At 42.4% G+C, this 28,000-nt stretch overlaps 1 protein-coding gene across 1 annotated transcript in view; it reads left to right on the forward strand.

Annotated features, from left to right (window-relative positions):
* COL1A2 (collagen type I alpha 2 chain) overlaps positions 1–26,531 on the forward strand; it is a 40,583-nt gene extending 14,052 nt beyond the window's left edge. The window contains exons 16-52 of the mRNA XM_009907466.2: positions 1,675–1,728; positions 2,711–2,809; positions 2,895–2,939; positions 3,051–3,149; positions 3,602–3,655; positions 3,752–3,859; positions 4,194–4,247; positions 4,354–4,452; positions 5,313–5,366; positions 5,728–5,826; positions 6,579–6,632; positions 7,295–7,348; positions 7,475–7,528; positions 7,629–7,682; positions 8,524–8,568; positions 10,149–10,247; positions 10,901–11,008; positions 12,219–12,272; positions 12,853–12,906; positions 13,483–13,536; positions 13,667–13,720; positions 13,823–13,930; positions 15,397–15,450; positions 15,545–15,598; positions 16,514–16,675; positions 18,112–18,219; positions 18,713–18,820; positions 20,313–20,366; positions 20,470–20,577; positions 20,903–20,956; positions 21,273–21,380; positions 22,020–22,073; positions 22,205–22,312; positions 23,094–23,340; positions 23,852–24,042; positions 24,477–24,719; positions 25,596–26,531. Of these exons, the coding sequence (XP_009905768.1) occupies positions 1,675–1,728; positions 2,711–2,809; positions 2,895–2,939; positions 3,051–3,149; positions 3,602–3,655; positions 3,752–3,859; positions 4,194–4,247; positions 4,354–4,452; positions 5,313–5,366; positions 5,728–5,826; positions 6,579–6,632; positions 7,295–7,348; positions 7,475–7,528; positions 7,629–7,682; positions 8,524–8,568; positions 10,149–10,247; positions 10,901–11,008; positions 12,219–12,272; positions 12,853–12,906; positions 13,483–13,536; positions 13,667–13,720; positions 13,823–13,930; positions 15,397–15,450; positions 15,545–15,598; positions 16,514–16,675; positions 18,112–18,219; positions 18,713–18,820; positions 20,313–20,366; positions 20,470–20,577; positions 20,903–20,956; positions 21,273–21,380; positions 22,020–22,073; positions 22,205–22,312; positions 23,094–23,340; positions 23,852–24,042; positions 24,477–24,719; positions 25,596–25,742 (3,357 nt within the window). The 3' untranslated portion in view covers positions 25,743–26,531. The remainder of the gene's footprint in view (positions 1–1,674; positions 1,729–2,710; positions 2,810–2,894; positions 2,940–3,050; positions 3,150–3,601; positions 3,656–3,751; positions 3,860–4,193; positions 4,248–4,353; positions 4,453–5,312; positions 5,367–5,727; positions 5,827–6,578; positions 6,633–7,294; positions 7,349–7,474; positions 7,529–7,628; positions 7,683–8,523; positions 8,569–10,148; positions 10,248–10,900; positions 11,009–12,218; positions 12,273–12,852; positions 12,907–13,482; positions 13,537–13,666; positions 13,721–13,822; positions 13,931–15,396; positions 15,451–15,544; positions 15,599–16,513; positions 16,676–18,111; positions 18,220–18,712; positions 18,821–20,312; positions 20,367–20,469; positions 20,578–20,902; positions 20,957–21,272; positions 21,381–22,019; positions 22,074–22,204; positions 22,313–23,093; positions 23,341–23,851; positions 24,043–24,476; positions 24,720–25,595) is intronic.
* The last annotated feature ends 1,469 nt before the right edge of the window (positions 26,532–28,000 follow it).

Genomic DNA, 28,000 nt, shown 5'->3' on the forward strand with positions numbered 1-28,000 from the left:
TATGAAGTTGTGTAGGGATAGCACAAGGGGTTATGGCTTCAAGCTGAAGGAAGCTTCTTGAGATGAGACATTGGGAAGAAATTCTGCCCCATGAGGTTGGTGAGGTACTGAAACAGGTTGCCCAGAGCAATTGTGGAGGTTCCAAGCCTGACAGTGTTCGAAGGCAGGCTGGCTGGGGCTTTGAGCAAGTTGGGCTAGTAGGAGGTGTTTCTCAGTGATCATTGAGGTCCCTTCCAACCCAAACCATACTATGATTCTGCTATATGAAAACTATCCTGGAGCTGCTGATTGTAAAGGTGTTACTCTGAAGGACTGTAGCAAAACATGGGTTCCAGTGTCTGTGGCAGGCTAAAGTTATTTTACACATACTTAGGTAATGATGCTGCAAACATCTGCACAGCACTCATCAACACTCTTGTTTTCAAAACTAAAGCAGATGTTTTATTCTTGCCACTGGCAATTCAAAACAAAAAGGTCATTGCTATAGGCAGTCTGGAAGTTTACCTTTTCATTCATATTTTAAAGGGTGGTTAGTTTTTTTGCTTTACTTAATGCAAAATCAGTGAGAATTTCAGGTACTCTGTTTATAACAGGAGGTTATAGAATGTTGGCATCCAATTCCTCTTTGCCAGATGGCCCATTTTTATTCCCTTGGATTTGTGAGGCAGTCTTATAACAAATATTTATAATTGAAAGATGTTAGCTCACAGAAAAAAATCAGGTATCAACCCCCAACAGCTAGGAATAAATTGGCTATTTCATTAAAGAGTAACAAAGGCTATGAATCCATCAGTCCATCTTCTCTTGTGGTGTCTGGGTACTGTACCTCAGCAAGCTTCATAAACCCATTGTCATTACAAATCTCACAGATATAGTAGAACCAGTAGAATGGCTTCTTAAGCTGCCATGCCATTGCCAGTGACATAAAAACTACCCAACGAATGAGAAGTCCCTGGGGCTGCACGTATTCACTGCCTCAGAAGGCACATTCTGAATATGAATCAAGATTAGGAATGCATTCACATGTTGGAATCAACTCCTGCCCTCAGCTGCTCTTAAACATAATCCAATTTTTGGTGCATTCTTACTGACTTTAATGTAAGTTGTGCCAAGTACTGGCTTGTAAAACATGAGAGATCTTACCAGCCCTCTTCCCTTGTCTGATGAAGGAAAAATGCTGTCATCAACACAGGGCTGTTGTGTGACCAGTTGTACAGAAGGACCACTGGTGTGAAAGCTTGCACAGTTACCTCTGCACAGTAGAGGTGTTGGAAGCAGCCACCTGAGAGCTGCATGTGCAGGATGCACAGCTCCATTAATTCATTGTGGGACTTCACAGCCGGACATCCTGCATTGCAGATGTCTGCCTCTGTCTATCCTCTGTTGATTCTTTCTCAGGTGTTTGGCCTCAAGGCAAGGTTTTACAAAATTGTTGCTTAATTCACACTTCATCTGCACTGCAAATGTTTCTCAGTGCTGTCCTCACTCTTAACTCTTTATAGTGAGGCAGATCTGTCAGTTCAGAGTTCTAAAAGGCAGCTGGTCATGTGAGATGGCCATGTGCAAGAGTGTCTAAGTAAATGTGCATTGTTTTAAATCTCTTTACTTCAGCAAGCAAAATTTTTATGTCATCTCCGAGTGCCCTTACACAACTGCTTCTCTTTCATTTCCTAGGGCCCTATTGGTGCTGCTGGTCCTCCAGGCTTCCCAGGTGCTCCTGGTGCAAAGGTATGGCCATCTGTTTCTGCTGGTACATTTGATAATGAAGACAACATATAGTAACAAGTATTGCTAGGCAGAAGAAGAAAGCCCTCTCTGAAAGAGAAATGCTTTTTTAGCAGTCAGGATGAGGATGAATTCCTACAGTATTTGGAGGATGTTAGATAAGCTAATTTAAAATAACAGCAGATATTGCACAAATGAAGGCTGATGCTGTGCAGGTTCAGGAAGACACACAACCTCTATTTTCTTCTTGCTGCTTCCTATGTGGGGCAGTTGTGTACCCCTTCGATGGGAGACACAGATCATGACAAATAAGCAGGTTACATCAATTTACAGAAGTAGTGGAGGACCAAGGAGCTGCATTTAAGTATCTGGCTCCTTCCAAGCCAAGTTCTTGATGTAATTTCAAGATTTTCTTGATGTAATGTCTCCATTGTAATTATGGAGAAAATTGCATTTAAACATTCCATGTTTAGGGCAGTGCCATTTAGTTCTTGCAGAGTATAACTTGGCTGATTCAGTTTATTGTTCAGATCTCAGCATTACTATCTAGGGCAGGGTCTCATTATAGAAGGACAGAGCATTTGGGGCCCATGCACTGCATTTACAGATTTCACAGCTGAGAGATGCATACAGAGGTGTAGTGTGATGGTGTTTCACCTTTAACAGAAGTACACAAACTCCATGTCACAACAGACAAAACTCTTACCTTGATCCCCCTTTAGAAGAGAATCTAAGTATTGCTCGCTAGACCTCTTACTGTTAACTGAGGGAAGATAAGCAAAAATTGAGATTCCCATCCTGGCTATTCTTGTCAAAATGCAAGACTTCTTGAAGCCATGAAGTCTTTTCTGATGCAGATGTGAGTGTGTTCTCAGCATGTAGTTTCAAGAGCAGACTGTCTACGTGTCCAGGGTGAGCTATTACTATTTGGGATTGCCCTGGCGCTGTGTACACTGATTGAGGGCTCTGTCCTTCTCCCAAACAGGGTGAAATTGGACCTGCTGGTAATGTTGGTCCTAGTGGTCCTGCTGGTCCAAGAGGAGAGATTGGACTTCCTGGGTCTAGTGGTCCTGTTGGCCCTCCAGTGAGTAACTTGCCAGATTTTCTCTGTTGTTGGATGGGTGCACCTGAGACTCTGAATTAACTGCTATTGTTCTCTTTCTTGATAGGGCAACCCTGGTGCTAATGGTCTCCCTGGAGCTAAGGGTGCAGCTGTAAGTACAACCATGTTTACATTTTTTTTTGCTCTAAAACCCACCCAATTCAATTAATGCAACAGAAAAGGTAATGGGCTCATCATACTTTTTTCCCCCTCTGTTGGACAGGGTCTTCCTGGTGTTGCTGGTGCTCCTGGTCTGCCTGGTCCCCGTGGTATTCCTGGTCCTCCTGGCCCTGCTGGTCCTAGTGGTGCTAGAGGACTTGTTGTAAGTTATTAGACTGCATATCTTCAATTGAAACTTGGACATAGTGTCTACAGATTTCTCTGGGTATATTTTTGTGTTTAATGCAGATATTTATTTCTTGCTCCACTATAATTAAACATTGTGGTTCATTTCTGTGTCTCACTGCTTGCTTCAGATGCTGAAGAGGCTCACTTTGCACTCTCTTTTGTCTCTATTCATCTTGATAGTATCAAGAGAGATGTGGCAGCAGCCTCACAGCTAGGCCCTTAATGGGAGTCCTCAGTAGAGGAACCAACCCTGAATGTGTCATAGTTCAGTTACTGTCATTTATAAGCATGTTTAACATGTTTCTGTGCCTACTAACCCAAATTGCATGATTAAAAAAGGGTTTCATACATGAAAAAGGCTGTTTAGGTAGAAAAGAGATTTTGGAATAGTACTTAATGTATGATCTTTTTTGTTTTGGACTCTAGGGTGAACCAGGCCCTGCTGGTGCCAAGGGAGAAAGTGGTAACAAGGGTGAGCCTGTAAGTATGGCAACATGTGAAGGGTTTTTCAATCAAAAAGCCTGACAGTATCTGCAGCACTGCATCTGATTTCTTCTTCTCTATTGCCTCAACTAGGGTGCTGCTGGACCCCCTGGCCCTCCTGGTCCTAGTGGTGAGGAAGGCAAGAGAGGCAGCAATGGTGAACCCGGCTCTGCTGGTCCCCCAGGCCCTGCTGGTCTAAGAGTAGGTTTGCTTTTCATGTTCCAGAAGTAGAAACAGTGAAGGTGACACAGTGTGGGCCAGGTTGTGGGATCCTAGTTGCTGGCTAGAGCCACTGTTAAGTTACAATGAACATGAGAATGCTGTGATGCAAGCAGATTAGAACTTAAAATCTAAAGGAAGTGTGAGAGGTTTCTCTCTCAATACACATTTACACAGAGATGAGTGTGCATAGAGCTGCACTTACCTCAAATTCAGCAGACCTGTTTGGAAAGCTGAAATTTAGCAAGCACTCCATACCTTACAGGAGCAGATTTCTTCCTTTCCTTCTCCTGATTTGTTTTGTGTTCACTTGCAGGGTGTGCCTGGATCTCGTGGTCTCCCTGGAGCTGATGGCAGAGCTGGTGTCATGGTAAGACTTTGTCTGGGTCATCATTGCTTGTCACTTTTCTATTATATATACAGATGAGTGATGCTTTTTGCTACTTTTGCCTGATTGTATGTATTTATTTTGGTAGGGACCTGCTGGTAACCGTGGTGCTAGTGGTCCTGTTGGTGTTAAGGGTCCTAATGGTGATGGTGGCCGTCCTGGTGAGCCTGGTCTTATGGGTCCAAGAGTAAGTTTGAACTCTGGTGTTAAGTTTGAACTGGGCAAAAAAAGAAAACTACTTAGTTCAGGGACAACACTACTCAGAAATCCAAGTGCAAAAACTCAGCCTGTGCTACCCATGGTGTGGGCACTTCCACTGTTCTACTGAAAAATAGCATCCATGAGGAAATAATTAAGAAGCATCAAAATATTTATTGGAATTACTTTGTTTTGTCACTGGTAGCATTTGATTGCCCTTTTCTTTTGTCAGTGGTAGCACTTGATTGCCTTGTCACGGAGCAGTGTCCCCTTGTACTGGATACTGCATTGACTTCTGAGAGGGGGTTCTGCTTGTGATGAGTTACAGAATGCGATGATTAAGGTCATAGCTGAAGTGTGTGTATCCTCTTTTAGTTAAAGAGCAGCAGCCCCTACTAAAATGGTGGGAGATGGCTGATCTCAATTATTTCCATTTGATTTTTGCAAACAATTTCACTGAGAACAGCCAGATGATGTCCATGTCATTGTCTTTTGTCCTTTTTAATCTACTCAGACTTCATGGGGTAGGAAGAATAAGAGTCTTTAACGCACACATGAACTGTTAGGCATCTGCAGACATTTAAGCACATGCTGTGCTAAAGCAGAGCTTAAATGAGTTGATCTGAGCAAAACAGGTGCCTACTTACACTAATTGTCAACTGGCAAGAGAGCACACACCACCAATTTAAACTTCAGTGATTTAGATTTAAACTTAAAACTGCTTCCACAGTGTATGTTGATGACTTGGCACCTCTGTGTGTGTGTATGTGTGCATGTAGACAAAATCTGTTGGTTAATTGTTGGGTGAGTTGGTTTCCTTTTGAAAACACAAAACCTTTGCTTTCTCAGGGTCTCCCAGGTCAGCCTGGAAGCCCAGGCCCTGCTGGCAAGGAAGGTCCTGTTGTAAGTACTTTGCTTTTCATTCTCTTTCCCCATTGCCTGTGAAACATAGACATAAACAGATTTTAACAAGCAAAGATTTCAGCACTGAGCTCTAACGTAACTCTATGTAAAAATGGCATGATTTACTGCCCTATAGCTCAGAGATAGTGAGAAACCTCCTATTCATCTCTGTGGGTCTCAGATCAGGCCTGTGTCCTGGAAGGGGAAGAAGGAATACTCAGTTCTACAAAAAGGAGAAAAATGGAGGAATGCATGAGCATGCAATGTAGAAGCAATGTTTAAAAGTTCAGTGGCATTTGCTTCCTGTCACTACATGTTGCTCCTAAGACTGAAATCTTTAGTAGTTTGATTTTTTTTCTAGGGTTTCCCTGGAGCAGATGGTAGGGTTGGACCAATTGGCCCAGCTGGTAACAGAGGTGAGCCTGGCAACATTGGATTCCCTGGACCAAAAGGTCCCACTGTAAGTACAGCACAGAAACTTCCTATTAACTTAAAATAATTCCAGACCAATCTGTAGCTCCTCAACTAGTACCAATCAAATACACCTTCTCATGTCCTCCTGTACTGCTTATTGGATGGCATCTACCTATGTTCAAGTGTTCTGGTTTAAATTAGTTTCTATTTATCTAAAATATGATTAAGCAAAGGAGAATGAATGCCATTAGATCAGGAATATTTGGACATTGAAGTGATTACAATAATAGATGTCTAAATTATCATTCCTGCATGCCCATCTTAGCATTTCTGTAACAGTTCTGTAAAGATTGGTGGCCAAGCCTGAGTTTCAGTTCCAGACTCTTGTTCTTTATGAAGCACAATCCAAAGCTCACTCCATTTAGAAGAAAAGCTCTTAGTGATTTCAGTGGGGCTCTTGACACGTCACATGGAGGCCACAGATAACAATAATCATCTCCTGGATTTGTGGTGTTGCTAAACATACATATCCATGCAGTGTCTGCAGAGGATGCTGTTCAGAGAGTCATGAATGATGATGTCAAAAAATACAGGAATTGGAGTTTTGACTAGACATCTATTTTGAACTATTCTGCCTAAGTGATTCAGCAGGGTAAATGGAGTTTGGGAGTGTTTGAATTAGGGTTAAAGAAATTACTAGACTACATTTTCTGGCAAGCAGGGTATCAGTTTAGTAGTTTAAATGGAATCTAACGTGAAGTGTTGGTTAACTTTTATATCTTCTTCTTTCAACTTCAGGGTGAACCTGGCAAACCTGGTGAAAAAGGCAATGTTGGTCTTGCTGGCCCACGGGTAAGTGGATATATTTGCTTTATCAACCTCCTGAAAGCAAAAGGTACCTTTTTAAAGCCTCTGTAATAAGATATCATGGTCTTGTGCAAACATGAATAGATGATGAAATAGAAAAGCACTGGGGAATGCATTTATCTAGCCTCATGACAGTGAGGAGCATTGCTTAAAGGCTAAATGAAAACTGCCCTTCTGGAGTATGCATTGGGTAATTAATAATGGAATATTAGATAACTATGAAGAGGACAAAACAGCAGTCCCCATACAAATTGTTTTTAATTTATCCTGCAAATTTCCAACTTAATTCTTTCATTTAAGGGACCAAACAATTGGCCTATTGTGGGAAAAATGCTGTCAGCCAGGTTCCTATAATCTGTAAATCCCAAAGAAGTTTCCTTAAGGATTAATGTGCTGCAATAACCAAAACAATCACCAGAATATGATGGTTGGACTTGATGATCTTGGCAGTCTTCTCCAACCAAAACAATTCTGTGATTTAAAATGGAAGGGGTCTTTAGTTCCCTTTGAGAGAGAAGCTCTTACAAGTAAATGGTGAAGTTCAAAATATGCAACCAGACATCTTTGTTTTGGGCACAGAATCACTGTAGTAGGTATTATTCACAAATCAAGACTTTGATAACAGCTTCCTGCTTGAACACATTTAGGGTGCTCCTGGTCCAGAGGGAAACAATGGTGCTCAAGGTCCTCCTGGAGTCACTGTAAGTAACAGCTTCCACATAGATCCAGTCTGTGATTTACCTTTCATGACTGGGACTTCCCATTTTAAAACCTGTGTTCCTGTATTTCTCTTTCCAAGTTAATCACTTGGTTTTCATTCCATCCAGGGCAACCAAGGTGGGAAAGGTGAAACAGGTCCCGCTGGCCCTCCTGGCTTCCAGGTAAATTACTATGTGCTTTACTCCAACTTACCTATGGTTTATGAAGCAGGAAGTGCTTCAATCTTCACTTTGTTTGTATTCATGTTTTTTTCTCTCTTAGGGTCTACCAGGTCCCTCAGGTCCGGCTGGTGAAGCTGGTAAACCAGGAGAAAGGGTGAGTGGCAGACAGCACTCCACAGGCAGGGGCTGGCATTGCACAACCATTATGTTTACAATTGCACACAAGGGCTTGTTGGATCAATTTGCCAGAGCAAAGCAACCCATGTTACATGCAGACTTTAACAGTCCCTTTTGTTAAAGCTGGCCACAAATGATGTTGGAATTTGCAACATCACTTTTTACACTTTTGCTATGAGACTTAGCAAAGCCAATCCTTTGCTGTTCAGGCCTTAAACAGCAACAATATTGTCCCCTCCTCCAAAAGACAAGTCAGGACATGGAAAATATTTTGTACTTCAGATTTCCTTTGAAATCTTCAAGGTTCAGTCTAACCTGTAGTATTCCCAATTGTTTGCTTTTGCACCTCAGTTGATTTCAGTGCATTTATGATGACGTGCAACTGAGGTGGTTGAGTGGTAATTCAGGCTCTAGGTTCTGCTCTGTCAAAGCATCTGCAACCTGAGAATTGTGCATCCTATGTGTCAGAACCACATTTAATGGTCATAGTTATATCCCTGTGAAAGAGGTGACATTGCAGGTACCTGAAAAAGGACCTTGGCATTTAAAAGCTAGCTCTTTCTTAAGATGAGGGGCTTGCACTAGATGACCTTCAGAGGTCCCTTCCAACCCAAACCATTCTATGATTACCCTATTTCTGCTTTGAGATATTGTGCAGCTCTATGAAAATGATTTATTTCTATCTAAAAGATTCAGGTTTTCAATGTGCTGCTGCAATTTGAGAAGCATTTCTATTTACTGCTAAGAAACAAAGCACCATTTCAGTTGGTAAATTTGATTTAGAAAGAAGGTTTACAAATATGTCTGTGTTCTTCTAGGGTCTTCACGGTGAATTTGGTGTTCCTGGTCCTGCTGGCCCAAGAGTGAGTAACTTATTGGAAATCTACTCCAGATTGTCTTAACAATGTGTTCAATAATGTGAGTAGCTGCATAGATTTCCAAGATTCTCAAGACAAACAGCACTCTTCAGCTACAGAAACCAGTGTATTACAACAAACTCCCAGGCAAGAGGGAGAAAGTTCTCTGCTCTTTGCATGAGTCAAGCTGTATAATTGTTTGACACAGAATCTATATAGTTGCAAGTGTTAGTAAACTTCCTGATAAGCAGTGTGAATCTAACCCAGATGATATCCTGTAGTAATGAACCTTCACAATGAGAATGTGGGTGACAAAAGACTGATCCTACAGTCTTATACTGAGGCCTGCTGCACATGAGAATTTTAATCTCCAGTGCTTTTGTCACCTTCCTAGCCTGACCTTTGCAATGTGAGAATTTTCACCTCCAGTGCCTGTCACCCTCTCAGCCTGACCATTTCAGTTATATTATATCTTGCTAGCCAGCTCCTACCTAATGCCTTTGTGAACAAATGGTGGGGTTGGATCCAGAGCCTGGAATAGTCATTAGAGGACATTGCCTCCTGCTTCCTCTTATTCCTGCACTGCGAAGAGCTCTTTGTGGAGGCCATGCAGGAAGGTCTCATTTATGCAGAGCAATGAGTAGTTTCTAAAATGTTTCATCGATTATTTATTCTCCAAATCTACCCTATAATGAGGTTGATACTTAAATGACTTTCGTTGCTTCCTCTTTCCTTCTGACTTCCAGATTAAATGTATTCATGACAAATAATCCCATTCACTCTTACCACTTACAGCAATCAGTTTAAACAGCACTTTTCCTCCCTGAGGCTGTGTTAGTAATCATGTCCTCTTTAAACTTGCACTTGGCTAATCTATCCAAACCAGGCCCCCTTTATCATTGTAGTAGCAATTATTTGCCTGTGCTCTAGCTTGCCTTAAGCATCTCATGCTCACCCAGAGCATATTTCATTCTGTATTCCAAATTAGGTCTTTCTTACGCTTTGTACAACAAAATTAACACTTCTTAAAGATGCCTTGCTGCTTGTACCAGATGACATCTGTATCATATTGTCAGCTATTTGCTGTCACCTTTCCCTTTCTGTCATTTTCATGAGCGGAAATTACTATTTACAGCACAAATCCTCATTTTTGGTGCCTAAATAAATGGCCTGGTGCTTTACATTCTTACTTTTGTCCCACTTCTAGCATGTTATTCACTTCTTCCCTTGCCAACCCTTCTTCCTGTCCACAACAGCTTCTACCTTTCTGATAGCTGCCTATTGGCACAGTAGCCAAAATCCACGTTCAAGAAACATGGCTTGTACTTTGCCAGCTGTTACCATGATGCAAGACTTCACTAATTCACTATGCTGAATATGTGTCTACTTTATTTTATGACCACTTGAGCTGATACTCTGCACAATTCTAATGCAGTTCTGGGTGGCTTGTTCATATAAACCTGTATTACTGCTGGTTGGTGCTTTGAAACCACTAAGCTATGGAATAATTGAAGGAAAAACTCCAATGAAACCTCTAAGCTAGGGAATAACTGAAGGGAAAACTCAAATCACCTTTTCTCCTGCAGGGTGAACGTGGTCCTCCTGGTGAAAGTGGTGCTGTTGGTCCTGCTGGTCCCATTGGCAGCCGTGGTCCAGCTGGCCCACCAGGCCCTGATGGTAACAAGGTATGCCTTTGCCAGCTGCCATTGCTTTACTGTTGAATTCCAAAACCTTCTTTCCTAAGAGCTTAAGAGATAACTGGTAAGAGGTGGTTACCTACACATCATAGCCCCTGGGTCATTTCTTCCAGTGGTGAAGTTCTGTCCCAGCTTGTCCACACTAATATTAAAGGGGTTTGTGTTTAGCACTATAGATGATGGGAGGGCAACCCCACTTTGGACTCAGTTGGAATAGAGGGTGTGATAGGGTCTGAGATTTTGGGCAAAAGTCATACTAAGTTCTATTTCTACCCACCTCTACACAATGTTACTGTCTAGTAAGGAATATTTCCCCCCCAAACATTAGCACAACAATGAGCAGCTGACTACCAAAATAATGTTAGCTTGATGCTAACTGAATATGACTCTTAGTTTTCAAGATTTTCATGGGTAGTCTGGAATATGGGACACTCCAAAATCTCAGAAGCCCACAAAATCAGAGAGAGGGTTCATGTCTAGCATCTTCACTAGCTGGAAAAGTAAAATAAGTATAATGACTTAAGAGAAAATACTTCTCATACTGTTTGCAAGCAAGCATAACTATGAGCAAAGGAGCAAGGACAGAGTTTAGTTTCAAGCTGGGTGAGTGATTTGACTCTGTCTTATGCTGTTGCTGCTAGGGTGAGCCTGGCAATGTTGGTGCTGCTGGTAGTCCTGGTCCTGCTGGCCCTGGTGGAATCCCAGGAGAGAGAGGAGTTGCTGGTGTTCCAGGAGGCAAAGGTGAAAAGGTAAGATGGACAACCTGCTTTGTTCCTGCAAGCACAGCCTCGGGAGATGCTTGAGTTTCATTGACTTAAAAATCCTGCAGGTTGCCCCAGCCTGACTTTTTACAGTGAAACTCTATCACTTAGTAGTCAGTAAGTTGAAGGGTATTTTTGGTCTAACGGACCAACAGTCTTGTCTAAGGTTGTGTTTTGATCTTTGCAGTAAATTCTTCACAGGATTGGTTAATAATGAGCTTATCTTTGCTGAAGAGGCTGTGGTTGGTTTCCCAGGGAGGTGGTTGACTCACTGTCCCTGGAGGTGTTTCAAAGAGGCAGAGATGTGGTGCTGAGGGACTTGGTTCAGCCCCAGCCAGTATTTTCCAACCAATACAATTTTCTGATTCTGTAAAAACTAAAAGCTGTCTGTGAGTACAGACTTTATAGCAAGAATGGGCTTACTGATCACAAAGGACTGAGTCTCTGATTAAATCCTAGGCTGCTCCAGGTGCAGTGAACATGACACAAGTACATCAGTTACAGAAGTGTTGTGATTATATCGGTTTTCTATAAAATCAGAAAGCATTTTAGCCTGGGTAAGCTCTAACATAAAGCTGTGAAGTCTGGTTGAAAGGCCTGTCACTAGTTCTGTTTATCCATATCATTAGCTACAAACCTGGTAGTTACTTTGTTACAAACATCTCCTCCCATATTCTCCACTCTTCACTATTTAAATTTTTTAACTGGGATTTATAGAACTGACTAAAAAAAATTCCATAATCATTTAGCATAAGTGGAGTTGTAAGGAAATTAAGATGAAAACTGCTTACAACATTTTATAAACCATAGTGCACTGACTTACAGATTAATGCGGAAGAGAAGGATGTCTTAAAAACAGAGGATAGAGCATAGTGCTGGTCTGATTTGAGCTGATTTCTTAACACTAGGGACAGCCTGGATCTAATCTTTTGCTATAGGAAACGTATGGTGCTTTTTGAGACCACTCATCCAACATCATTGGTTTTAACAGTTGTTTTCCTGCTTCAGATTGAAAGTAGAATAGGATAGCAGGATGCCCCCTCCCTGGAGGTGTTCAAGGCCAGGTTGAATGAAGCCTTGAGCAAGCTGGTCTAGTGGAAGTTGTCCCCAGATGACCTTTAAAGGTCGCTTGCCACCCAAAACATTCCATGATGTTTGCTACTAACGTGGTCTTTTTTTCCCCCTATGTGTATTCTAGGGTGCCCCAGGTCTGAGAGGTGATACTGGTGCCACAGGAAGAGATGGTGCTCGTGTAAGTACCTTTTGATTGTATTTCAATTTACCTTCTTACACCTCAGAACTTAGTGACTAAAAACAATGGTCAGGACTTACTTATCCTACTGTGCTGCACTTCTGCTCATATGTGCTCACTTTTTGTACAAATCAATATGATTTTGGTGTCACTTGTCCGGGGGTGCTTGAATTTGAGGGGAGAGAGAGAAATGATCATCTCATGCACACAAGCAGAGAAATTACATCACCAAGAACCTTGTATTTCATAGACAATTACTCACTGTGACATTTGTCCACTTTAGCTTCATGGGCTAAGCCCAGAGAGCTAATTCTAAAGGCAGCCTGAAAAGTCACACTAAGTGATCCTTAATTTTCAGCTGCCTGTCCTAAAATTCATACTTTGGAAGGGAAATAACAGAATAGATTTGGGTTTATAAAATAATGTGTCCTTTATCTTGAAAACAGCTTTAGATATTGTCCTCTGTATCCAAAACAGAAAGTCATACACCAGTCACCAGGAGGAAAGAGCAAAAAGTATTAGAAGCAGTCATTCCTGCTTAGAGTTTGTTAGAAATGGTGTCCTGTCTCTTGACCTACAGGGTCTCCCTGGTGCTATTGGTGCTCCCGGCCCTGCTGGTGGTGCTGGTGATCGGGTAAGTCAAGTCTTTGAATGAGAAGCTGTCCTGTTTGTTCTTACAGTTTACCCATGCAGGAAAACCATAAAAATCAGTCCCATCTTTTTAGCATGGAGGGGTTTTGCAAGTTTTTCAGATTTAGGAGGCAAGGGTTATTGGGACTGTAGAACCATTCAGTTTGTCAGGAGTCAAAAAACCCCAACCCCAAACATCTCCCCAAATGAGCAGAGAAGGGATGTACATCTAGGTGGCAGTGGGGGAGAGGGTTCTGATTTAGGCTTTATCTGAAATCTTCCCAGGTGAGGCTTATCTCCACAGTCCTCCTCACACTGAGAAGAGGTTTTTGATGTGATGAACACATTAGCTCAGCACAATTCTTTAGCCTGTCTGAGCATTGGTAGAAGTAATTAAGACAGGAGAGGTTAAAGGAGAAGCATGTTCAGGAACACCCTCTCCATTTGAGAAAGGAGACTCCCTATATGCATCTGTACCACAAGATCATCCCTGTTTTGACTGCAGTGAGGCCTTCCCCCACGTTTTCATGTTTTCTGCTATCTGTCATTATGTCATCATGTTTTCTGCCATCTGTTTTAGGGTGAAGGAGGTCCTGCTGGTCCTGCTGGTCCTGCTGGTGCACGTGGGATCCCTGTAAGTAGCAATTCCTGCAGTTTTTCCTGTGTCAAAGACATGATGTTCAGAAAAATGTGCTTTGAAAAAGGGAAAAATGCCCTTTTAAAGCCCATTCTAACCAGTCCTCTCTTTTTTGTCCTCTCTTTAGGGTGAACGTGGTGAGCCTGGTCCCGTAGGTCCTAATGGATTTGCTGGACCTCCTGTGAGTATTGTTTGTGCTTTCCTCCTCCTGCTACCATGCCATTCTTCTCTTTCCTTTCCATGCTTGTCCAGCCCCTCAGTCTGGATATTTTTCTGCCCATAGGGTGCAGCTGGTCAACCTGGTGCTAAAGGTGAGCGTGGACCTAAAGGCCCCAAGGGTGAAAGTGGACCAACAGGTGCTATTGGCCCGATTGGTGCTTCTGGACCACCAGTAAGTGAATTGTGTCTTTGTAAAATGAATAGTCTTCAACTGTGCTATGCAAGTACACTAGCCTGAAGGCCTCGAGTTTGGAAAGGGTAGTTAAGGAAACAATACTTCAAACTAGACTGATTTTTATACGTGATAGAAACTCCTTCAGTGAGCTCTGGTTGAGTGTCTGCGACAGAAATGAAGAGGAAGATAAGAATTTTCAGCTTGCTCTGAAGATCAGCAAAATTAGTGTGTCTTGGACCATTCAGGGGGCAGTTGTGCAAGTTCTGAGATGAGGATGTTGATAGCTACCTCTCAAAGGCAGACACGCTATCACAGTCTGGTTTTCAGACCCAGTCATATAGAAGCCTATGCGCAGATTTCTCTGTGCACCCACTAGCACACAGGCTTTTCATGTGCTAACACCTTTACAGCCTAAATGTGCTTTGTAGCACATACACACAGCTCCTTGCTGGGGAGCTGGTTGAAATGCTGCAGAGAGTCAAGCCCTGGTATTTCAGATAAAGTGCTGCAGGATAACATGGGTTGGTGTTCTTACTGTTCAATTCCAACAGAGCAATGCCAGGCCCTGGAGCTATGTGGCTGCATTAGTCATACAGTGCAAGGAGAGGACCTGCTGTTCTTTGCCTTCCTATGTCCTTCACATTTTGATTTCCAGATTTTCTTAGATGCACTTAACATTTACAAGGAAAATTCATTTGAATCATAAATGCCTTGTGCAACTCTTCTCAACAATACTGATTTAAAATGTCTGTGAGAATTTACTACCCTAGCATCAGGACAAAAAGTGGGGTTTGGGTCCAGTCCTCCTGCTAAAGTAAAAAGCAGTATCTCAGTTTCCCCCTGGACTCAGCACTGGTGGGGACACACCTTGAGTCCTGGGTTCAATTTGAGCCATTCACTCCAAGAAAGACACTGAGGTCCTTGGGCAGGTCCAGAAAAAAGCAACAAAGCTGGTGAAGGATCTGGAGAACAGCTCTGGTGAGGAGCAGCTGAGGGAACTGGGGTTGTTTAGTGTGGAGAAGACGAGGCTGAGGGGAGACCTCATTGCTCTCTACAACTACCTGAAAAGGGGTTGGAGCCAGGTGGGGGTTGGTCTCTTCTCCCTAGTAACAAGTGATAGGAGGAGAGGAAATGGCCTCGAGTTGCACTAGGGGAGGTTTAGGTTGGACATAAAGAGAAACTTCTTGACTGAAAGAACTGGCACAGGTTCCCCAGGGAGGTGGCTGAATCACCCCTGGAGATATGTCAAAGACTCAGAGATACGGTGCTGAGGGAGATGGGTTAGCCCAGCCTCAGTGATATTAGAGAATGGTTGGACTTGATCATCTTAAAACTGTTTTCCAATCAAAATTAATCTGTGATTCTATAAACTTACCCAAGGGTAAGATGAGCCTTTATGCTAGATAGGGAATATGAACAATCTTTGCCTTGATTAATTTTCTTCTTCAATCCCTCATACATAGGGTCCTGCCGGTGCAGCTGGTCCTGCTGGCCCTCGTGGTGATGCTGGTCCTCCTGTAAGTCTTCAGGCTTTTGGCCCTGCCGTTGTTGTTTTTCAGGAAGTCTTTGTTGCCTTTAAATCAAATCTTCCTTTTTACTTTTTGTTTCTAGGGCATGACTGGTTTCCCTGGAGCTGCTGGAAGAGTTGGTCCTCCTGGCCCTGCTGTAAGTAACTAATGAAGTTCTTAAGGGAAACAAGTCAGAAGTTGCACTGGTCAGGGACAATCCTCATTTTTGTTACATTGTCACAAATTCCATCTCCACTGGAGTCACCTCAGATCCTTACAGGACTGGAGATGATAAGAAAGGCTCTTTTCTACTTAAAATCCCAGAGTGAAAGTTACACATTTAATTTGTGGTTTATTTTACAACCCTCCCCCCCCAGCATCCCTCTGCAGAAAGAAAAGAGCAAAAAGGTGGAAAACAGGAGCAGGGGGGGATTGACTTCCTGTTCACCCCAAGTGACTGCATAGCCACTGATTTTGAATGGCATAAGAAGGTCATATCCTATCTGAAAAAAAGAAAAAAAACTCTATTGTGCCCACATTTTTCTAAAGCCTCTGCAGTTGCAGCCCCTGTCACAAGCAGGGCAACCTCTCATTGTGTTGAAAAATGTGAATCCTTGCTTCTTTATTTTTCAGCCAAAAAGTCTCATTTCAACTTGACATTTGTCATTTTCCTTTTCAAAGCTGTCTCCAACCTTTTCAAAAAGGCATTTCCTTGCTTAGATACCCTACATTTAAATGTAGTCTGAATCCCACTATCCAAAGTAAAATCCTGTTGAATTAGAAGAGGTTTTGTCTTCTACATTTTTGAGTCTCCAGAGCCAAGTCAATATTTTCCCACCAAATTTTTGTCCCTTTTACCTGCACTAACTAAAAAAAAGTAAAGGTTAAATCTCTCAGTTCAACAATTCCACTGATTTCAGCTGCTAACAAAAGGAGCAGCAGAAGCTGCCTCTTCAGAACATCCAAAAACCTGTGTGTTGCAAAGCACAACTTCTGTACAGGGACATCAAATGATGTTCCCCCAGTTAATGAGTCTATATTGCAATGATATCATATTGATACTCAATCCTAGGGCATCACTGGTCCCCCTGGTCCTCCTGGCCCAGCTGGCAAAGATGGTCCTAGAGGTCTGCGTGGTGATGTTGGTCCAGTTGGCCGTACTGGTGAACAAGGTATTGCCGGCCCACCTGGTTTTGCTGGTGAGAAAGGTCCATCTGGAGAGGCTGGTGCTGCTGTAAGTTCATATCTCCTTAATGTTTCTCTTCCTGCAAATGTCCTGACTTCTGAGATATGTTACTATTTGTGGAGGGCTTTTTTCTCCTGGTACCCACACATTTTAGCAAAGTTTCTAAGTAGAAGCTCCACTGAGAATCAGGAAATTGCTTATAGACACATTTGACAAACATGCTGTGACAAAGTGAACCTGATCTCTGAGTCAGGGTTTTCTCTCTTTTACTTTTTTTCTTGTGGTGATTTGCATCTTTTCTCTGCAAGTAGCCCAAACGAAAGCAACAAGGCCAAGAAGTTGCTCCTTGGGCTGAGAAAGGGAATCAGAGCCTCCTGCTCAGAAACTTAGCTCTGTGGATGGAAAAAAGCAGAGCATGTGAACATAGATTCAGAACTAACTCATTTCTGCATCACAAACTCGCATGTGTGAGGATCACACAAACTTTTCTGTGCCCAGGTTGGCTTAGAGTTATGTAAATTAATTAACTCTGAGTGTCTTTAATCTAGAGTTGATGGGGTTTTTACAGCCAGACGCATTTCTGTCTCATGGAAGTGTGCACTGATGTGAATTACCACTCTATTGCTTCTCAATTAAAAGTTATAGACATATCTTGGCAGAGGGATGGAACAAGACAAGAGGGTCCCTTCCAACCTATACCATTCTATGATTCTCCTGTGATCTGCAGAAGCTGCTGCTAAGAATGAAATCTTGTGTCATTGTCAGGCATGGACATTAAAATGTTGTAGGTGACAGCTGAAAACTTGCCTTTTTCTGTCCAGTATAAAGCAAGACACTTTCCAACTTTTTTATGTGCTAATTTAACTTCCATTATGAAAAGCAATTGAACTTGTAGGCTTGACTGTAAATTAGGATAATAATTTAGGGTAATCTGTTGGGCCTGGTGTAGCATCACATATGCTCAAATTTCAAGGAAATGAAGAAGTCATCGAATTAAACTTGACTTTTCAAATGGTCAGTAAGGGTTGTCTGGAGATGTCAAGGTATCACCTAGATATCTTCTAAGGCTGTTTCATGACCTCTCAGGTGACCTGTCTCTTTGCTAGAGAATCCTCTCACAATGTCATCTTCTCTCACTGAATACTCCAGCATTCACTGGAGAGTTACAGTAAGAATTATTAAATATTCTGGGTTTAATGCATTACCCAGTGGTGTTGAATGGGAAAGGTTAAGAACATGTGTCTAGTGTTGTTCAGACAGCATTTTCACTGGAAAACAGTTGTGAGGGGAGTACAACCAGCATCATTATTTCACAGACCTTTAGCTCTGGAGTTTCAAGTGTTACAGCTTGGTTGCAGCTTCTTGCATGCACTGACACACACTGAGAGCTTTGGAAAGCAGTTCTTACAGAGCTGAACAAGTGAGAGGGCCATAAAAACTGTTTTCTTTCTCAATATAAATAATTAATTTTTTTTTTGCCATAGGGTCCCCCTGGTACCCCTGGTCCTCAGGGTATTCTTGGTGCTCCTGGTATCCTTGGTCTGCCTGGCTCTCGGGGAGAACGTGGTCTTCCAGGCATCTCTGGAGCAACAGTGAGTATAAGAGTAGTTAATAACTTTAATTTATGACCAGTTAATAGATTAAAAAGAAATGTGTAAAGAAGAAGGCTGAAGTCTCTTTTTATGGGAAGCTAGGGTAAAGGAGATGTAGATTCTGCTGTTGCCATTGCTGCTGCTAACAGAGGCTATAGACCTAACAGCCTTAGAGCAGTGGCAAAAGTTGTTGCTTGCTGCAGACAAAGCAGACTTGTGTCTGCAGGTGGGCATGGTTTTGAGTGGTCTTAGAGGCTTCTGATAGAAAAAGTAGAAAACTTAGAAAGAAGCTAGTATTTGGCATAGTTAGGTCTGTTTCTTGTGTCCTGCTGCTTTTTCACTTCCAGGATGGATTGCAGAGGAATGTTTCTCTTAGATATAGCCCAAAGGGTCTGTAAGATTCGTGTGTGTTGTACTGTAATGTCGCATTTTCTTAAGACTGATTTGTGTTGTATTATAATGTCACATTTTGTTACCACTGTTCCTGTATTAGGGTGAACCAGGTCCCTTGGGTGTTTCTGGTCCTCCTGGTGCTCGTGGTCCCTCCGGTCCTGTGGGTTCTCCTGGTCCAAATGGTGCTCCTGGTGAAGCTGGTCGTGATGTAAGCTATGTCTTATTTCCTCTCCAGGATTGCTTTTCTTTTATTCTGAGCCAAAGACAAATAACACAGAAATCCTGGAAGGCACCTGGAGGCTATTCAGCCTGCAAACTTGTGTCTTCTGGTGTCTGCAGGGAAAACTGTAGCGGGATTCTAATAGACATGGATTCCCATCCTCAACTAGATGACACATTCTTCAAGGCACAAGTTGTGTCTCGAGTCACTGTCAGGATCTTTTGACTAGTCACTTAATTGCCAAGGAATACAGAGTTGGGGGAAAGGTTTTTTCTGAGTTGGAGATTCCAGAGGATGAGGTTTTGGCTAGGGAGAAGAATAGGTTAGGAAAGCTCATTACCAGCGAATCTTAAATGTCACATTAGATGCAGTGTACATACACACCTTTAGGGAAGTATAAAACCATACTTTATAAAAGTATTAAAAAATATATTTTAGAAAAGCATAAAAATCAGTTTTAGTGGAGGGATCTGGTGGTTGGTGATATTAAAGACAAAGTGATTTTTAACTTAAGGCTGACTCAGAAGGCACATGAAGAACATCACACAAAATGTTGATATTGAGTTACTGGAGTCCCAACCAAACAGATACACGTCAGCATTGTGGCTCAACAACAGAATGTTTCCTGCTGTGCATTCCCTCACCAGAAAGTGTAAAGCAGGTTTATAAGATAGGTTGTAACAGGTTTGACAGAACTGGGTGTGACAGGCACTGCTGGACTACAGAGATCAGTGAAGGTGAAGTGTAGGACCTGAGTCCTGTGCAGGAGGAGGAATGTGGGGAAACTGTAGTTGGACAAATGCTCCCTCTTGATTATTTGGAAGAAAGGGCCCTGCTCCCAGATCTTCATAGAGCAGCAAATTTACCTTGAAGAAGGGTATCCATCCAGTGGCCATACAGGACTCATGCTTTAAGAACAGTTTAAAGAATGTGTTAATACATTGTCTTGCCTTTTATCTCTTTAGGATAACCATATGAAGCTTTCTCTTGTCAGGGAAACCCATTTGATAATCTGAAGTGTAGTCCTGAGACTAACAGGATTTCAAAGAGATCAGTGAATTGTAGTTACAAAGAAATAAACTTAAGGTTTGCTGGTGTGCACAGTGGAACAGCTGACCTGAAATTAACATTCACCAAGGAAGCCATTTGAGAACAACAAAGTAATTTAGCTGTCACTACTGCTTAAATCCTTTTTTCACCACTGCCATTTTCCATCCAAAAAGAAGGTCTCAATTTTACAGGAGTGCAAGCTAGATGAAGACCACCATTGTCTTGACCTTTTCATTTAAATACTGCAATTTGCCTCTACACTGAACTTGTAAAACCTGCAAGATTTTAAATCCATCATATTTACCTGAGGAAGGGTTTGTAATCCTCAAGATTTATGCTATCTCATCTCAATATCTTCTTATTCTCAGCAATTGCACTGAGAAATAGTTCTGTGCAAGATGAAGGTTGATGGAATTTAATATATTTTCAGGGAAATCCTGGGAATGATGGTCCTCCAGGCCGTGATGGTGCTCCTGGCTTCAAGGTAACTTCTTTTTTCCTTACATTTCATAATCATGGAAGAAATACTCCAATGTGTGTAAGTCAGCAGTAACACACTCTCTCCTTTTGCATTCCTCTGTTCCCAGGGTGAGCGTGGTGCTCCTGGTAACCCTGGTCCCAGTGGTGCTCTGGGTGCTCCCGGTCCTCATGGCCAAGTTGGTCCTTCTGGAAAGCCTGGAAACCGTGGTGATCCTGTAAGTTGATGAGACCTTCATTTTTTTTGATTGACACAGGACTAACACCCATCATATATATATACACATTAGACATCAAACCTCTATAGTATGTGGAGTCTCCTTCACTGCAGGCATTCAAAACCCACCTGGATGCATTCCTGTGTGACCTGCTCTAGGTGATCCTGCTCTGGCAGTGGGGTTGGACTGGATGATCTTTCCAGGTCCCTTTCAACCCCTACCATTCTGTGATTCTGTGACAATTGCTATCTGCAGAGATGTATTGAGCATAGAACCTTCTCTAGGTACAATATACAGCACTGACATTCTTCTGTGCCTCTTTCAGGGTCCTGCTGGTGCTGTTGGTCCTGCTGGTGCTTTTGGTCCAAGAGGTCTTGCTGTAAGTCTGATTTCTAAATACATCATTGCACTGATGCAAGGAGAGAAAATATGCTTTATTAATAAAAACTCATGACTCTGCTCAAGATATGGGCCCAAAAATTAGTGCTTAGGGAGCTGTAAATATTTCTAGACCTAGGATCTCAATGAGGGTTCTCTCTGAGGAGACCAGTCTTGAAGCTTTTGGAGCTGACATTCCTCCTGGGTGGGTTAAGGGAGTGTACATAAATATATTGGGGAAACCTATGACATAATATAGCTCATGCTTAATTCTTGCTTTGACACTGGTATATACTTGACACCTGTATCCCTTCTAGGGCCCACAAGGTCCACGTGGTGAGAAAGGTGAACCTGGTGATAAGGGGCACAGAGGTCTGCCTGGCTTGAAGGGACACAATGGATTGCAGGGTCTTCCTGGTCTTGCTGTAAGTAAATGATTTTCAGGATTTTGAATATGAAGAGCAAAATTTTAAAAGCAAATAAGGTCACCCTAGTGTGGAATTCTATATGCACAACCCAGCATGTTCATGCCACTGACTGCACTCTGTGCCTTCTTTTAGAGGCCACAAGCACTCAGTCCTCTTCCAGAAAACAACAACTTTTGACACTGCCATTGATAGTTGGTTTTAGAGCTGGGATTGCCATTAGCTACCCTGCATTTGGATAGCACAGAATTCAAAGAGCTCTGCCTTTTAATACTATTTCTGGGGTTTTTTGATGGCCAGAAATTGTAAAGCCTTTATATCACAAAGAAGCAGGTTTAATTTGTAGGTTTTCTTTTCTTTATATCCCCTTAGGAACTTGTATTTTAAACCCCTCTCTGAAACTCTGAAGAAACAATATAGATACTTTTAGAGGTTATCCCCTTAAGTACTTGTTCACACTTTCTCTCCTTCCTCCCCAAAATGGGCATTTTATACCCCAACTCCACTAATAAATGCCATTAGTCCTAGATTCCCATCCTCTGAGCCCAAATACACATCCTGACTGTAGCTCCCTCCTGAATCATGCCAATACAAGCCTGTGCTGCTGCATTTTTTTTTTTACTGCATCTCTTCCAACAGGGCCAACATGGTGACCAAGGTCCTCCTGGTAACACTGGTCCTGCTGGCCCAAGGGTATGTGGATTTAAGAGCATGTTCAAACAACTCTCCCACTCCTTTTGTGCAACATAAAGATGTGCACTCCCATTTATAGCAGTCTCTGGTCGTAGTGTTTTCTACTCTAATTAAACTGAGTTTCCTTTTAGGGTCCACCTGGTCCTTCTGGTCCTCCTGGTAAAGATGGTCGCAACGGTCTCCCTGGACCTATTGGCCCCGCTGGTGTTCGTGGCTCTCACGGTAGCCAAGGCCCTGCTGTGAGTATAACCTCCTCCAGTTCCAGTTGATTTAATACATTTGAGTCACCATGACAAGAAAATTACTTCAAAAGCCTCAGAGTTTAGGAAAAGATGTGGGTTTGTTTAGTTAAAGAAACCAAACCAAGACTAAAACTTCCAAATGTCTATTACTGAATATTAAATATTTCCCTGAGAGGCCTAACCTGAAGTCCTTGTTCATGCCTTATAACAGCTAAAGGGTGAGTGACAGGAGGATGGAGCCAGAGTCTTCTCAGTGGTGTCCAGTGACAACACAAGGGGCAGTGGGCACAAACTGGAACAAAAGGTTCCACTTCAAACATAAGGAAAAAATTCTTCACTGTGAGGGTGGCTGCCCAGAGGTTGTGGAGTCTGCTTCTCTGGAGGCATTCAGAACCTGCCTGGAAATGTTTCTGTGACACCTACTCTAGGTGATCCTGCTCTAGCAGGGGGATTAGACTAGATGATCTTCAGGAGTCCCTTCTAACCCCTACCAGTCTGATGGATAGGCAGAAAGTACAAAAAGACGTAGCAGTACTGCACTGTAAATCTACTGCTTGAGCCCATGGTAGTCACCACAGGGCACGTCCATATGGAATCACAGAATCAGTTTGGTTGGAAAAGATCTTTAAGATCATGGAGTCTAGCCTCAGATCTGCTGCCTCAGATTAGAGCTCAGGGTACCAGGAGTTAAGCAGAGCTATGCATGTGTGGAAGTACTTAATTGGAAGAAACATGTGTAATGGAATGCTTTTTATCTTTTGCTTCTGAAAAACTTTAGGGTCCTCCTGGTCCTCCTGGCCCCCCTGGTCCCCCTGGCCCCAGTGGTGGTGGCTATGAAGTTGGCTTTGATGCAGAATACTACCGGGCTGATCAGCCTTCTCTCAGACCCAAGGATTATGAAGTTGATGCCACTCTGAAAACACTGAACAACCAAATTGAGACCCTGCTGACCCCAGAAGGCTCCAAAAAGAACCCAGCTCGTACCTGCCGTGACCTGAGACTGAGCCACCCTGAATGGAGCAGCGGTATGGTGGTGGCAGACTTGCCCTTTCTGGCTCAGGGAATACTTCCAGTTCTTCTGCTTTCTTTCATGAAAGGTTTCCTTGGCCGCCCAGTGAAAATACTAAATGGCCGTTGAATAAGTTTTCCATGTCTCCACTGAAAACAGATATGAGGACATTCTTGAAAGTTCTTTGTAGCTATTGCTGTGTGATTAGTACAATATTACTTATTTTTAAACACAAACATATTTAAGTCTATCAAATGTAGTTTCTTATACATTAAGAACCTAAAATACGTATTTATCTCGGTTGCCATCTTAATATTGTACCTAGGTGATTTATTTCTGGCTTCTCTCCTTAAGCAAGCTGGTCTAGTGGAAGGTGTCCCTACCGTGGCAGGGGGGTTGGAACTACATGATCTTTAAGGTCTCTTCTAACCCAAACCATTTTCTGATCCTTTCTGAGCTCTTTTATCAAGAAGGTGAATGCAAATGTTTGGCCAAGTGAACTATTTGATTTCTTTCCTCAATGGCAGGCTTCTACTGGATTGATCCTAACCAAGGCTGCTCTGCTGATGCCATCAGAGCCTACTGTGACTTTGCTACTGGTGAGACTTGCATCCATGCCAACCCTGCCAATATTCCTGCTAAGAACTGGTATGTCAACAAGAATCCCAAGGACAGGAAGCACGTCTGGTTTGGTGAAACCATCAATGGTGGCAGCCAGGTAAGTGATGTATGGGAGGAAGATTGTTTCCTACAGAGCTGAAGAATTCCCAACTCACTGACTCTCAGCAAGCAAACACACAAATTCAACACTGTTGGGGGAGGAATGTGAAAAAGGGAATTACCTTTTAGTTAAAGGGGACAGAGCTCCAATTCTGTTTTGGATTTGCTGGAAGGATTTCTCCTTCCCCCTCCTCTTCCACCCTATCGTGGAAGAGTTCTGCCTTTTACCTATATTATCTCATGTCTGGTTTTCAACCTACCTCCTACTAGTTTCACTGGATGCTCTTTAGCTCTGGAGTTGCAACAGACAAGTGACTGCAGACCTATGTGGTTATTTTCCTAACCTTCCTAGAGCAAATGTCACACAGTTCCATTACAGGCACCCATCTTTCCTCAGCAGCACAAATGACCAGGTCTTTTTCTGCTTTTCAGTTTGAATACAATCATGAAGGAGTGACCTCAAAGGATATGGCCACCCAACTTGCCTTCATGCGTCTATTGGCCAACCATGCCTCCCAGAACATCACCTACCACTGCAAGAACAGCATTGCCTACATGGATGAGGCAACTGGCAACCTGAAGAAGGCTGTTATACTGCAGGGATCCAATGATGTCGAACTGCGAGCTGAAGGCAACAGCAGATTCACTTTCAGTGTCCTTGAGGATGGCTGCTCTGTAAGTAATGCAGAAACCACAGGCACCATGGTTGCTCCTGCTTAAGCACGTGATTAGGGGGACAGAGTTGTGCTTTCACTCGGAACCAGGTTACCAATCAGCCCAGAAAAGTTTTACCCAGTGAGGATGAGCAGCCTACAAATCCTCCTGGAGACTTCCAAAACCTGCCTGGACACATTCCTGTGTAACCTGTTCTAAGTGAACCTGCTTTAGCAGTGGGGGTGGACTAGATGATCTCCAGAGGTCCCTTCCAACCCTCACCATTCTGTGATTCTATGCAACCCAGCCATACCAAGGCCTGGGCTACAAACAAATCCTACTTTGCACTGAGCAGTGGGGCAAACAGAAGAAAAAGAGGGACCAAACCTTAATTTGTTGAAGACTGAGGAGAAAATAGTGTGCAAGCTCCAGGAAAAGCAGGATCTTCTTTATGAGGGTGGCAAGATTCTGGAATGGATTGTCTGGAGAGGTTGTGGATGCCCCCTCCCTGGAGATGTTCAAGGCCAGGTTGGATGTGGCCTTGAATAACCTGCATCCCTGCCCATGGGAGGGAGGTTGGATTCTATGCTCTCTGAGGTCTCTTCCAGCCTAGGTCATTCTGTGATCTTTAAAGCCTGAAAAAGCTGGTCAGGGTTCCCTGAGGATTTAACATCAGTGTGAATAAAGTGGTAGTTTATGTAGAGCACTACAAATGTGACTTCAGAAGAGTAAGTACTTTCGGTATCAGAGATGTCAGTAGCTTGCTGTGGGTTTCTGATCTGCGAACAATGGCAGCAAGATTAACAGGAAATTCTTTCAGAGATGATCCATTCAGGTGAGCCAATTTGCAATCATATGAACAAGGCAGTAACAATTGTAATTACTCTTCTCTTGCAGAGGAAGAACAACGAATGGGGCAAAACAATCATTGAATACAGAACAAATAAACCATCTCGCTTGCCCATCCTTGACATTGCACCTTTGGATATTGGCGGCGCTGACCAAGAATTCGGTTTGGACATTGGCCCAGTCTGTTTCAAATGAATGAACTAAAATTAACTTAAAGCCTCTCCCAAATTATTCTCTTGTCATTTCTTTTTGTAATGAAAGCTGACTCCTTCCATTTCTTCTGTTCATCTACTTGCTTAAACTCTGGGCGAAAGAGAAGGAGAAGAATTGATTGGAGCATTGTGCAATGAAATTTAATACCAGCCCCAAAAGGACTTGGAAGTCTCTCAAGATTTAACACCTTACTTTGGGAAATGTCAACCTTTGTAAAGAGAAAGTAAAAAAAAAAAAAAAAAAAAACCAAAATAAAAAAAATTATGAAAGTTTGCACCACTTGTGGCCTTTGAGTATCTTCCACAGAGGAAGTTTAAAACCACAACTCCCAAAGGTTTAAACTACCTCCTACACTCAGTCGTGTGATCCACATCTTTCGTAGGTACTTCTGAAGTACCTTGAGTTCCACTCCAAATGCAGTGGTGTGAATTACATTACTATAACCAAGTCTCTTTCCAGTACTTGAACTTTGATGGTGCTAACAGCATTTAAAGTGTCACTTCTCTGTTTCTTTGAAGTCTGTCTCAAAACTTAGAATGTCCTGTCTCACCCCGGCTTAAGCATGTGGATTGTTCCTCATCTTTTGTCTTCTTCCTCCAAAATCAGGTGCTTCTCCTCTCAAATCTCATTTCCACCTTAAACAATGGCTAAAAACCCAAACAATTACCATTTCTCAAAAAAGAAAGAAAGAAAGAAAATGTATTTTGTATATGTGAGATTTTTAAATAAATTGTGGAAAAAAAAATTAATGAAATAAAGCATGTCCAGTGTTCCAAAAGAAGCTACTCAGTGAGTTAAGTTACTTGGTTAGATACTCAGAATTTACAAGATGTTGGCATTACTGCAGCTATCTTAGCCCACTGCTGTAAGGCATTGGCTTAGAGCATTCAGATATTGCTTACAACTGTCCTGAGGGTGTGATTGCCTACTTGGCTCTTCATTTCAACAGCACCTTCTGAAAAGCCCACAAGAAACTCAGCAACTCCATGGCTCATAGTTCAGAAGCAGAAATAATTCCTTTTTGTAATTGCTAAGCTTGGATTAATGACTGGAAGAGGGATCACCTTCCTACTTGAAGGTAGAAGGGAAATTAAATTTCTGTCTTGCACATCAAGAAAGTTCCTTGGTGTTGAGAGAGTTGTGCTGGCTGATGCTGTGCTGTAATTAGTAGAATTGTGCCTGCATGCCTTGGAAATGATGTGCAAAAGTCCATGCAAGGAATCTCTAAATTCGGTTCTCTGCTCAGGAAGGTCAGGGTTTGTTAGGCCCTTACTCATTCAGTTCTGTAGGAGATGACAAAACTGTCTGCTGTTGCTAATCTTAATACTTTACTATCACAAAAAGCACCAGGAGAAGCAAAGACTGTTCTTATCTGAGGCCTTTTCAGAGACTGCAAGTCCAACAGCCTTGAGTTTGGAATTGGGAAGGTGCTCAGAACACAAGCATTTAAATAAATATAATTTATTCTAGTAATTCAGTAATTACTGGAATACCACATTGAAGCACCATCTTATAAAAGTATATCTATTTCTAACTGCTTTCAAGCACTGAAATTGGTTCTTTGGGTGAAATGAAACAAGTGTTCTCAGCTGCTCATTCTCCAGGCCTTTAGTGAAAGAGCAAAAGCAGCTTCTCCTCCATGTGCATAGTGCACCATCTGTTGACTTAGATACCAATTACCAGCACCTGAAATGTGTTTTTCCTTCTTTTTTTTAAACTTGTATTCACTCCTATGGTTACTATCAAAATCTTCTGAGTTGCCCATGGCCAAGAATATCCTAAGGGCTATTTCTGCAAAATATCAACATCACAATTCAACCTAAAGGTAGATTAACTTACTAGAAGAACATCCATCTAAACCAGAAAAGCTCTTAGCAGCAAACTGTGGTCTACTCTGGATAGACAAGACTCAAGACAACAATAATTTAGCCTTTTAGTTGTCAGGTTTTCTGAAACAGCAGATGCAAATGTACCTGATGAATATCTCCCCAGTGAAGCAAATGGTTGTTAACATGCTGCTTGTGACTCAGCTAGCAGTCTCCTGCCACCACCTCCCAGCAAAGGTACTGCTGTTAAATGATCATTTTAGGTGTACAGGGCATTTGGTAGTGATCTGCAGTAAGTCAGGGCAGAAAGAAGTCACTTTGCAGAGGAACTACAGAGCTGGATTCCTTCTGTTTGGCCAGACCTACAATATTGCTAATGTTATATGGACACAGGAGGCAAAGTGGATCACCTCT

The sequence above is a fragment of the Dryobates pubescens genome, chromosome 4 (genome assembly GCF_014839835.1).
Source record: "Dryobates pubescens isolate bDryPub1 chromosome 4, bDryPub1.pri, whole genome shotgun sequence".
Taxonomy (NCBI): Eukaryota; Metazoa; Chordata; class Aves; order Piciformes; family Picidae; genus Dryobates; species Dryobates pubescens.